This window comes from Lissotriton helveticus, chromosome 10, assembly GCF_964261635.1.
Source record: "Lissotriton helveticus chromosome 10, aLisHel1.1, whole genome shotgun sequence".
Taxonomy (NCBI): Eukaryota; Metazoa; Chordata; class Amphibia; order Caudata; family Salamandridae; genus Lissotriton; species Lissotriton helveticus.
In genome coordinates, this window is record NC_136071.1 from 384,028,592 (window position 1) to 384,042,106 (window position 13,515).

At 41.8% G+C, this 13,515-nt stretch overlaps 1 protein-coding gene across 1 annotated transcript in view; it reads left to right on the forward strand.

Moving 5' to 3' along the window:
• The window catches only part of NOS3 (nitric oxide synthase 3), a 999,469-nt gene that overhangs the window by 627,201 nt on the left and 358,753 nt on the right, over positions 1–13,515 (forward strand). Inside the window, exon 16 of the mRNA XM_078662772.1 lies at positions 4,896–5,070. Coding sequence (XP_078518898.1) covers positions 4,896–5,070 — 175 coding nt within the window. The remainder of the gene's footprint in view (positions 1–4,895; positions 5,071–13,515) is intronic.

The window sequence follows — 13,515 nt, forward strand, 5'->3', positions numbered from 1 at the left end:
TCCAAGTTGTACTCGCTGACTTCGTATTACTGACTCTTGTTCGCTAATTATCCTAACTGACCATTAACCGTTTAGCGCGGCGCAAAATCCGTCACGCTGCAGGCGTTCTATTGCGCGGGCGGGGCCGCGTCGGCCAACGGACGTGTGCACCACTACCGAGGTAGTGCTCGCGACGGCCATTGGCCGACGGCTGCGGAGAATGGGTTAATATACCTTCATGTAAAGGGTCCACAAAACTTCATTAAGCATAGACTACTATGGGATAATCGCCCACCTCCTTCCAGAAATATTATAATGTTACATATTGGAGGCATGCTGTGGCAACAAATGAAGGACGGAATGTGAACAAATCAAACATTCACCCCCAGTTAACATATCTGGGTTAAATCCTTGGTTCTTTTGCTCACTACGCCAGTATGGACCCAGCCACATGCAAATCAGTCTTGACCCTGCTACTCATGGGAACAGTCCAGCCTGAACTGCCAAGCGGGATCCTCCCTGGACAGGAAACAAGCATTCTGGGACCCGTTTCGAGGTATCACCCGTCATCGGCGAGACTAGCTTGAATCCAAGCTGTCCAGCTTCTTCCAGCCAGTGTCAAGCATTTGATTATGTGTGAATGGCCCACCAGGGGCAAACAATACACTTACATAAATGGGCAGAGATAACTCCTATGAACCTGTCAGAATATGCAGGTTGGGGGTTGTAGGCCTCCTTTTGATAGCACAGTGTCAAATCCTGCTTGACAGATCTGCTTGGTCACATGTAACTCTTGAAAAGGATGCCAAGACAATTTTTGTGTATCCGCTTCCTCTTTGCTGAAGGACCCTGCTTTGTCCTACCAGACTTCTGTCTCTAGGTTTTACATGTAACACTTGGGGTGAATAGCTGGATAATTTCACCATCTTGAAAATGCCCAAAGTGGGTAGGGTTAAATCCAGGAACATTTACCTCATTGGTTAGGGCATGCCCAGGAGTCATTACCCAACCAGTAGCTTATGCCAGGCATAAATGTCGGATCTCCATGCACTCATTTCAGAACTCTTTGGAAGAAAAGAAGTGGACTGGACCTGCTGTTCATGACTTGAGAGGAGTCCGAAGGACTGAAACTGCTCCCTCTTGACCCTAGAACAAAGAGGTAGACTCCAGGGGTCATAATGATGGCCTCCTGTTCAAGCTACGGGGATACAATAAGCTGTGAGAGGCCTTTCCTGCAATTGTTTAGCTGAATAGTGGCAGCTGGACCTGGACTGGACCGTGCTGTTGGTCTCTGCCTCACACCCTGTTAGTCTCCATAGGCTACAGGTGAGATCCTAGGAAGCTTTAGAATTGTACTCCTTTGGTGGATTGGGTTGAAAGGACTAAGTTAGAAAGTAACATCTTTGACCAAGTCGTACCTGGTTGGTGTATTCAGCCCGCACTCCTTGCGGGCAGCCTCAAATTGCACCTAGATCCTATTCTACTGTGACCATTTATTATTATAGGCACTTTGTGTTCCTTAACATTATCCTTCCTACATTTTAAAAAATCATAGCTCTGGTTCCCCTCATTGGAGTTTTGTAATTTTGGTGTCATTATGTTAATTGCATCTTATTACATTTTTCTAATTAGGTTTGAGATAAAAAAAATGTAAACTCTTTTTATTGTATATAAAGAAAACAAACAAACAAGGCAAAAAGAGCAATACAGTACAGGTGCGTTCCTGAGCAGGAGGGAAAAGGCAATAAAATCATAATGCAAGTCAATTAACGAGAGTCGGGGGGGGCAAAATCGGGGGAAAAGACTCAAGATTTTAAAACATGAAAATTAGAACAAATCGTGGAATGTCGGATCAGGGAGAGTGCGGGACGTCAGGAACATCAGGAAGGGGTGGTGTGCATATATCTCCTCTGTAGGAGTTCCATTGACTCCAAATTTTACCCCATTTTTTGGGCCTACCTCGCGCCACATACACCGTCTTCTCTCGAAACATACACCAATCCATGTTCTCCTTCCACACCGCGACCGTAGGCGGGTGATGAGCGCCCCACAACTGTGCAATGTCTCTTTTGGCAATCATGTTGGCCAGGGTCGCCCATCGCGTCTGAGCCACGTCATAATCATTCGGTTCCCACACATTCAACAAACACCGCCTAGCTTCAGGTTGCATCGCGACTCCCGTGACCTCTTTCATAACCGCATGCACTCTATTCCAAAACGCAGCAACCTCTGGACATTCCCAAATTATGTGAAGGAAAGTGGCAAGTTGACCACAACCACGGTTGCATAACCCACTGCAGAATAACCCATTTGAATCAGTCGCGGGCCAGTTACATAAACACGGTGCAAAATCTTGAGCTGGGCCAGTCGAAGACAGGCTGGTATCGCGACCTTCTTCGGTGAGGAAATCGCGGATTGCCAGTCCTCATCGTCTAATATTAAGCCGATCTCTCTTAGATGCGTTAACAGGTCCGACCGATCATTGATTAATTTCTTATAGATCAAAGAAATCGTGCTGTCGGGCACATATCCGTCAAGTATTCGATCCTCCAAAGGGGAGGATTCCGGAATATCAGTCCCAATGGGGAAAACAGAACGCAACGCATGACGAATCTGTAAATAGCGAAAAAATTCCCAATCACTCAACTCATATTCCACCTTCAAGACCTCGAAAGTCTTGATCTTATCCTTAACCCAGAGATCGCCCACTCTACTGATACCAATCATATCCCATTTCTCAAAGCCTTTCGTCCTCCACAAACTGCCCAATCTGCAAGAATCATATAACGGGGTCGCTCGGGTTAGTCTATCTCTCCACCCCATTGCCGCATTTGCACAATGCCACACCTGCACCGCTATCTTGGTAGGTCCAGTAAGCGTCCGAACCGTCGATCTAGAATAGAGCGCCCTGCTATAATTCCCACCCGGTAACAGCCACCTATCCATCTCAAATGCGGATTTAAACCCGGACCATACATACCGTGATTGATCACACTCAGTTGGGAGGCCCAGGAGATTTTTTTAAATAGTTTTTAATGTTTACTTTATTACAGTTTTGGTACTGCATAAATACTTTACACAATGTCCTAAGTTACGTCTGCCTGCCCTGTGACATACATACCAGGGGGTGAGCACAAGTTAATTAGTGACATAGATGGTTCACCCTGAAAAGGGTTGTAAATATTCCTTGAGGTTGGGAACCACCCACCCAAAATAATACTCAAGTTTCTTACACTGCTCCAAATGAAACATCCTCCATTAAGGGTACGTTTGGAACATTTTGTCTTCGGAAAGGCCAATCGCCTTATGCCCCTCCATATTATGTCATACACAGACTCCCAAGTCCATCGTATACTCGACCTGACAAATTTGGATACACGCACAAAGATGGAGGTACACAATTTCTTCCACTGCTCTGCCCCCCATGGCATAATGTGGGTGTACACATTGGGGCAACCAGTGTATAATGCAAATGATGGGAACAGGCAAGGATCATGTCACTATATCAAATTATAGCGCCCAACAACCTCAAAACATAAAGAATTGTAAATAGAATTTTCCAGACTAAGAACAACCCTTTGGCAATATTTACAATTAAAACACTGTATACATGGTGGATATCAAAGCAGACAATTGATTTAGTAAATTCACTCATTTTCTGTATATACAACCATATGAATCACACATAGGAGTGCTGTCTGGCATTTGCATTTTCTTGGTCAACCACCTTTTTTTCTGTCCCAACATTATCGGGTACTAGGCACTACCAGCAGACAATATTAACGAGAGATCATCAGTTGGAAGATTGGCGGAGTCTAATGGCAGAACATGACAGATACTTTAGGGAGACAAAACAAAAATTTCTGTGTTTCAGACTAGTACATAGCTGGTACTGGACCGCTTGCAGATTACATGGGGCACACTTACTCCCACATTCTAACTGTTGCCGATGCCAATCCCCTAGATGCAATTTGTTTCATGTCCATGTGTAATATATGCGCCTTATTACATACTCAACTGATATAAGGCAAGACATTATAACATTGTTGTCCTTCCAGATTAACAGATCAGCACAGTCAGGATTGCTGCATGACATAAGTGACCTGCCAGGGCTCTTGAACCACCCACGCAGATGGCTGGCCACTGCCCTCGGGCGGCAAATCTTTGTATTTTCATGCCATTGGTGGTCACAAACTACACCCAGATTGTGAGAATGGCTTACTAAACTATCTTGAATTGCCATCTGTGAATACAGTCTACAAGCTACAGGATCAGCTAGCTAAATGTACCTGCATATGATGCTACTTCCTCCACCCTCTTTTACTCTCTGATGTAGCAGACAGTCTTCTATCTAGGGACACAATGTGTATCTTCTGGGGCTGATAGCCATTCTGGTTGCAATATAGTTTCCTTATTCTTTGGTTGATTGCTTTCTTTAATTGTGTTATTTAACTCCATCGGTAATGTTAATATGCATGTATTGATATGTTCTGCTTATGTTGACAGTAAAGCAATTTCATAACTGTACTAAAGCTCAAAATCAAATAGAATAAACATTGATGCAAAAAAGGTTCTCAAATTTTGATTTTGGGCCCGTCTCCTTGCCGAAATTGTGTTTTTGCACTTTATGGTTCACAGAGTTTCATGTTGGGTCACAGTTCTATCTTAACCTGTATCTTTTTACTTAAAGGATATCAAAGTTTGGAAGATATAACAATATCCTAACTTATATCATTGCACATTAAGGTCCTCAGAACCTTGGTTCGAATCTCAGACTTATCCTAGTGTGTCTTGTTGCATTTTAAGCTTCTCAGTGTTTGGCTTTGGATCCCAATCTATCCTAACTTATTTCCTTGCTTTTTTAGGTTTGATTTTGGATCACAGGCCTATGTTTACATCTGCCTTTGCTGTTTTAGGTTCTCCGTGTTTGGCCTTGGGTCCCGAGCTTATCCTCACTTCTGCGCTTTTGGTCATGCTGTGGACACACGGCTGGAGGAGCTGGGTGGGGAACGCATTCTGAAGATGGGTGAGGGAGACGAACTCTGTGGCCAAGAAGAATCATTCAGAATCTGGGCCAATGAGGTTTTCAAGGTGAGAGCCTGGTGCCATTGATTGGTAGGGAAGGCAAACCTTGTTACCACAATGTACGTTTTCAACACGTCTCTATATTTGTTGCTTGATAACTTTGAACACTGTTCTACACTTTATGGGACTGGGGGATCCAGCTTCATCTTCTCTGTAGCTGGGTCGATAGGGGGAATATTCGAGGTGTGTGCTTTTCTGACAGCACGCGAGCTACAGAGACATAAAAAGGGAGGTTCCCACTCTTGGTCCCGGAGGCACTGCCGATGATCGGGTGATCGTCTACTTGCACCTATCCTCTCAACATTTGGGTGCTTGTGAGGTTCCCATTGCTTTCATGGTTCTTTGGAAAGAGTAGTTTACCTGCACCTTCAAACAGTGTCTCTTTGCAAGGCACCATGTTCTGCCTAGTTCTACCAGGTCTCAGTTTACCACGTTGAGACTTAACCTGAGTGATGAGATGGCTCTCCATCCGAAACGTTTTGAGGCATGACATTTTTGAACAAGCATTTACAATGCAATGGTTTTGCCTTTGACAATGTTAGAGCTATTGGCATTGTAAATGTTAAAATTTTCATCTATGTTTTTTTTTGAGTAAACAGATAAATAAATGGTGTTGTTTAGTAGTAAATAGCTTTATTTTTCGCAAATGTGAGACTTATTGCATTTGCACTTATACACACACACACAGGTATATGTACACAGAGCTATACATACAGAGAGAGAGAGAGAGCTAGAGTGAGAAAGACAGAGGGAGAGGGAGCTAGAGGGAGTAAGACAGAGAGAGAAGGAGCTAGAGAGAGTAAGACAGAGAGAGAAGGAGACAGAGGGAGCTAGAGGGAGTAAAACAGAGAGAGAGGGAGCTAGACAGAGAGAGGGAGCAAGATAGAGAGAGAAGGAGCTAGAGCGAGCAAGACAGAGAGAGAGGGAGCTAGAGGGAGTAAGACATAGAGAGAGGGAGCTAGAGGGAGTAAGGCAGAGAGAGAAGGAGCTAGAGAGAGCAAGACAGAGAGAGAGGGAGCAAGAGGGAGTAACAAAGAGAGGAAGCTAGAGGGAGTAAGACAGAGAGAGAGAGAGCTAGAGTGAGAAAGACAGAGAGAGAGTGAGCTAGAGGGAGTAAGACAGAGAGAGAGGGAGCTAGAGGGAGTAAGACAGAGAGAGAAGGAGCTAGAGAGAGTAAGACAGAGAGAAGGAGACAGAGGGAGCTAGAGGGAGTAAGATAGAGAGAGAAGGAGCTAGAGGGAGCTAGAACGAGCAAGACAGAGAGAGAGGGAGCTAGAGGGAGCAAGGGAGAGAGAGGGAGCTAGAGGGAGCAAGACAGAGAGAGGGAGCTAGAGGGATTAAGACGGAGAGAGAAGGAGCTAGAGGGAGTAAGACAGAGAGAGAGGGAGCTAGACGGAGCAAGACACGAAGAGAGGGAGCTAGAAAGAGCAAGACAGAGAGGGAGCTAGAGGGAGCAAGACAGAGAGGGAGCAAGACAGAGAGGGTGCTATAGAGAGTAAGACAGAGAGCTAGAGATAGCAAGACAGAGCGAGAGGGAGCAAGAGGGAGTAACAAAGAGAGAGGAAGCTAGAAGGGAGTAAGACAGAGAGAGAGAGAGCTAGAGTGAGAAAGACCGAGAGAGAGGGAGCTAGAGGGAGTAAGACAGAGAGAGAAGGAGCTAGAGAGAGTAAGACAGAGAAAAGTAGACAGTTTTAGCTAGAGGGAGTAAAACAGAGAGAGAGGGAGCTAGACAGAGAGGGAGCTAGAGGGAGTAAGATAGAGAGAGAAGGAGCTAGAGGGAGCTAGAGCGAGCAAGACAGAGAGAGAGGGAGCTAGAGGGAGCAAGGGAGAAAGAGGGAGCAAGGGACCAGGCAAAACCTAAAAACTGGCTCTTCAGGCAGGAATAGTTGGCCCACAACACCGCTCTCCGCTAGCACAGGGACACCTCTGCTAAGGAGGCTGTGCACTCTTGAAATCCTCATTCATTCAAACTAGGATCACGCTCACCCCTGCTATTGACAAATATTCCCCAAGATCACTTACAGCACACACCACTTTACAAACTGGTCCCAGTCTGCCACCCAGGGAAAAACAATAGGAAATCCCCATGCATTTTTGGTTTGAAAAGACTGCAGACATTTGCGTTAAGACCTGCATTTACGATCTAACTTGGCTGTTTTTGCAGATTGTTGCACAACAGCTGGATACTTTCTCAGACATTTGATTGCACAGTCATGCTACATGCTATTGTGCCCTTAGGTATTATCCTAAATACAGTTTACATCTACTTATGAACTGTCCGGGTCAGCCATGAAGTCATCTATGTCTCTTTTTGCATGCGGTCAATACAGCTGGGTTTTTCGTTATATAACTATTTGCATTTAACATATCTCCCCAACCCCCACGAGGCGTAAATCATTTTAGGAATTGTGCCACCAATGGAGTTTGTGTGCCTTTTTAGTGATTGTATTAATTTTAATTACAGTTGCACTACACTGTTCTCGCGTTGATTAAATGGATTGTTTCAATAAAGTATGATTAAACTTGAAGCCAAATTCAATACATTAATATGCTGTGGGAAACAGGCAAAACATAAGTACACCAAAATGTGTAAACGAATAGGTAGACAGGAAACCTGGTACCCCAGTTGACAGACACAATGCCACTGCTCTTAGGTGATATCAGTCTTCAGTTGCCGAACAACAATTGTGAGCAAAGACGTGGCCCCAGTGCTCTCATCAACGGCTAATCCGTCCCTGGCACGTAGAAAGTTTCTATTATCCTCCGAGGATCGGTGATGGCAAGAAGGTTGGAATGGGTCGTGACTCTGCAGTATCCCGGACGAGGCCGCAAACTGTTAGTACATGTCTCAGCGCAGCAGCGTTAGCTGTATAGATAAGGCGCAGGTAAGCTGCCCACTTACTCTCCCCCATGCCCACGACACCGGCTGCAGCCTCACTGTGCTTACCTGAAAGTGGTCAGAGAGAAGCTGTAACCGCGCTCCGCCGCCATCTTCTCATCAGTAGTGAATGTGAAACACCAGAGAACCCGGCTGCTACCGCGTGGAAATAGATAGAGGACAACAAGGAAGTATCAACTTGCGAAGAAGCAGCCTCCAGGGGAGAACTCTCCGACCGCCTCCAAGATGAACGGAACCACGCCCAGGGAAAAAAACACGGGAACGCCCCCGAATCTGGTCCAGCCTTGACGGACAGATCCGGCTCCCAATGGCTAGCCTCCATTTATGGAGCTTGCCAATGGGAGCCGGGGGCGGGTCATCGATCCCACATAAGACTCATAAGGTTTTTTAGCGCATGAGCACTACGTGCGCACTTGCAGGCAAAACCTAAAAAGGTTTATATGGCTTGGTCTGGCTAAGCACCCAGTCACACACCTAGTTGGTCAGGACTAATGTGCATATAAATGTCAGGCAGGAACAGCTTTAGGTAAGGTCTATGCAAGGGGGACGTGCTTAATCTGTGGCATTGGCATTTGTTGAAGCAAGAAAGGGAATGTTTGGGAATGAGTTCCAGTCACAGGAGAATTATAATTATATGTCACGTGTCTTTGTGGTTAATAAAAAATACGCTAGGATTCAAAACGCTGGGAAATGTTTTGTGAAAAATGCCATGTATGAGAATTCCAAACATTTTTTTAATAGAAAAATGTAATTGACTTGCTATCAATCCGACCTTGAAGATGACAACACACATTAGAAATAAAGAGAACAAAGTCAACCAGACTTCAAAAAAAGAGAACTCTGGAAGAGAGTATTTTTTTAAATGGGAAGTAATGCAAAAAAAATATGGAATAACATTATGGAGTCGTGGTATTCCTTTTTTAAAAGGGATCACAAACCCACGGATCTATGTCTGTGAAAGGCATTTCGAAAAGGCAGTTCTACCACAGAGGACACTCGTGCTAGAATCGAAAATGAGAAAAGTCAAAAGAGAGGCTCACAAATCGAAGAAGCCAGGTTTTGGGATTTATTTTTCTAAAGATTGTGGCATTCAAGATGACCCTGAGTTTAAAACGCATCGAATTCTGGAGTTTACTGACCAGAAAAAAACAAAAACCAGAAACAACTTATTTTGATAGACTGTTTGAAGAGTTCCTGATAGCAATTGCTTGCATGTGATGCAGCGCTCCTCCAGAAATTTCTCTTAAACTAATCACCTTTTCCCTGAAGAACTTAATCACACATTTACTCATCAGTGGGGCCCATAACACTGCGAGTCACTCGTACACACATTCACCCTGCTTCAAGGATTGGTGAAGGTTAAAAGGAGAGCTACTGGATCATAGTGGAGTGTCTAAATTAAACGCTAACTATTTATAATATGTACATCTGCCGTTTAAACTCTTTACCATGGTTTATCTATGAGGAAATTATTTAGACACACCACCATTATTTTGTCGATAGATCTGCTAGTATAAATTAACTAAAGGATAAACAAGACCAGCTTAATTCTCCATTTATTCAATTTTTATTCTAAAGTGAACATTTTCTAGCATAACCTTTATTTATTCATATTTATTTTATTCATTTAGTCAAAACAAACCTAGAAAAGAAAGGAATTAAATTCAAACATTTATATTTATTTTAGTTCAATAGTTCAGGGAATCAGCGAATTATTTACCGCAATCTCAGGACACAGACATTAGCATAGGACAGAATAGTTCCAAAAATTCATCTCTCTATTCTCTCTAATTGTTCACCTCATCTAAAGACTCTGTACCCATTCAAGAAAAGGTAAAGTTTAGAAAATTTCAAAGTCCTTACACCTCAGGAAAGATTCAGCGATCCGGCAGCATGTCAGGATACAAAGATGGAAATCGGAAAGGAAGGATTTTTTCTTAATTCCAGACACACTCTTTTATACCCTTTTTCCCTACCTAATCTATCTAAAAAGGAAACTCTTACGGTCTTTAACAGTTCTGATTGGACAAATCGAGGGATGGATGAGCATAACCTCATCATTTTATTGTTCCAATTCTGCACGATCATCAAAAAATGAAAGTGCTCTTTGTCTTAGCTTATGTCCATTTCACTTGTGTCCTTAAATCGATAGTTTTACAGTTCCTCCCAGGCTCACGATGCGGAAGTTAATTTTTGTTGGCATTCAGTCGAGCTCCCAGGGCACATTGTCCTTGACCCATTCTGCACAAGCACAGGCAGCTCACGCTCGTCTTGAGTTCATTCGCGCATGCGTACAGCACTTCAATCTCGGAGTCACAGAAACGTCCATTTTAAATAGGCCGCCGGGGCCAGAACGAGAACTATCATAGAAACAAATAAAATTAAATGTTAATTGTTGAACTATAACCCTTTTGTTTACCTCCCCCCATACTAAGGTATCCCTGTTAGTTATTACCTAGCAGATAATGCAACATATATGTGTGATTTACTCACCATTCTTCATCTTTTATGCCACGAAATAAACAGACAAAAGCATATTCATGCCTCTTTCGATTAGGTTATAGCAATTGCGTTAGCTATAAACTTAACAACATTACTTAATTAGTCGATTATGGTTTGCAACATAAGCAAATTAGTTTCCCACGTGTACTTGTGTGTGTGCATTCTATTCTATATTGGTTAATTTTCAAAACCACACGATTAGTTCATGTTACTGTTATGAGGAAGTGATTTTATGAGGGGTATACAAAATTTTGTTTCTCCACCTCACTCCATCAACTCCCTCCTTTGGTGATTTATCACCAAATGACTCCCAAAATTTAGCACATTTTTATCTTAACATGTTTCAAGCACTTTCAATTAGTATGAGTTATACTCTAGTGCCCTCTATCTTCTTTCTGTCTTGATAAAGTTTTTCTTTGATCTCTTCCATTTCTATATCACCCTTTTCACGTTCTCTTTCTTGTTTTTCCTCAATCACTTTCTTTATAGACCTTTTGACATTTCTCCTCTTTCTGAGTTTACAACCTAATCTTAATATTAAAATCACTACTATTAATATTGTTCCTGGAATTAGTACCTTACCTATAATAGATCTACCTATTTCACAAAACCAATTTCTAACTGCTGAAAAACTTCTACCAAGTTTCTCAAGAACACCATCAACCTCCAGTGGTTCAACTTCCTTATGCAACTCTGTGAGATTTGTAATATATCTTTCAATGTTCTGACTTTTCTCTGGCATATATGTACAACAATGTTGTACCTTCAAAATTCCACAAACTCCGACTTCTTTTGCCAAAATTATATCAAGAGCAAGACAATTTTGCATCAGCATAGCCCTCATAGCAATCATTTCAGTGTTCACCATTAAAAATCCACCTGCGGTGTCTGTTGACAAACAATCTACTATCGTTGACAATTTTCGAATTCTATTTGCATTAAGGGACATTCCCACTGCTGGTATCAGTGCTCCAAAAACATCACCTATTATTTCTATCACACTTTCTCTTTTTCTACGACTTAAAGGTTTACCTATTTCATGTATCCCATTAGTACCTCTATCTACATGGAAAATTTTAGGAAAGACCAAACCTAGGTAACAGGACCCGTACCAATGATCAGGTGATCTATAATAGGCTTTATTCCCACACAAGAAATAGATTCCAGGAAAGACTGGGTCATTACCACCTTTAAGTCCCCAACCTCCTTTTATGATATATGTATCTTCACATTGACTCGCTCCCACAAAATAATTGTCATACACAGTGTTATCTCTTCGAATACATAATGTCCCTAATACTGGTGTATCTATGTTTATGGCCACATTTACATTATGCCCTTCAATATTTTCATCATCACATGTCCACATATTAGATTTAGTATGCACCACGTTTTCCCTCCTTTTGTACTGATTTCTTCTCTCTTCAACCACATCTAAAAAAGCTTTTTCTTCATTTCTCATTTTACAAGTCAAATTATGTTTAAATGCATAATCATGAGTGAACTCTTGTGTTTCCAAATAATATTCTCCAAAAATATTTGCAGGCTTAATTTAGTAGTTTAGTTCAGCTACAATTTTCAGTTTCGCAAAAACATCATCAGAATTTGAATAATAATACTCCAATTTACCTGTTCTATAAAATAAACTTGTTAATACACTTCATGTAACTCCATATTTGAGTGGAAGATGGTGGTAAGTCACCCCCTCTGAAACTGATGCTGGCAATTTTACACATACATAACAGTCACTAGCATCCATAGTTTTAATATACTCAGATAATAACCTTGAAAATATATTCTTGGAGAAATCGCTTATCGAGTTATCTTGATGAATTTCTGGCTTATACACATGTAATTTATCACTCTTTAATTCATTATTTCGTTCATTCATACTTTCATTTGCTTTCATCTTTTCAAAGTTTGGTCCAAAAGGAATAATAATAGCTAGAATCAACCATATCAACATTAATAATCCAGTGCATATTAACCACATTTTACACCATTTTCTAAGAAGAGCACATTTTGATTTAGTTACATCATTAGTAGCCTTTTTTTATTTTTCAAACAGTGATTTTCACAGTTTTCGCACCTAAATATTGTCTCTCAAAAATCTTTATTTTACACTTATAGTGTTTTCTTATACCAAGATTTCAAATCTTGCCTTTGTTCGTACTTTTCTTTTTCCCAGTTTCAGATCAAATATCTCTTCTCTTTCTCTGAGTCACAGTTTTACTCACTTTCTTTTACTTCACCTGGACAATTCAGGTTCTCTTGGCTGCAATTTACTTCGCCAATAGGAGGTAAGATCATGTAAGTCCATTCAGGTGACTTATGTTTTGGATTTGGTCTCCTTACTCTTTTTGGTCTTTGAACAGCCTCTATTTTCTTTCCCAACAACTCATTTTGACTGGTTATTTAATTTACTTGATCTTCTTGCTATTTAGCTTTATTAACCCGTTTAAATTTCAGTCCATCGGTTCCTTTAGGCCCATTATCTCCTTTACGAACTCTTTTTGGTTTTGGTTCGATAGTGTTACGTTCCACTCTCCAAGCTCTTTTCCTTGAACTCCTCCTCAATTGAGTTTCATCTTCACTGTCATCAGTTTCAGTTTCAGAATTTTCTACAGTTTCATTTATGATGGACTTTATAATGTCTTGTCCTTTCTCAGAACCTGCTTTCTCTTTGGTCAGTCCTTTCACTCTGTTAGGAACATCTCCATAACTGGTACTTGGGAGCTCATCCTTATCATGAGTTATTTCCTCTTTTCCAGCATCAGGATTTTGGTTCCTGCTTCCAGAGCTTTCTGACTGTCCTTCAGTATTTTCTTGATTACCAGTTTTATCTTCACTTTGCTCAGTGTCCTTACTGGTATCAGTCCCGACCAAATCTCGACTTTCAGGTCGATCTTCAAAATTTGGTACTTCAATAGTTTCACCTTCTCCTTAACCACTTGGCTGCTAAGGGGTGTGTGCGAGGTCCATTGACTTTCCATTGAAATCAATGGAAAGTCCATGACGAGTTACCCTTGTCATTAGCGCTGAAGGGGTTA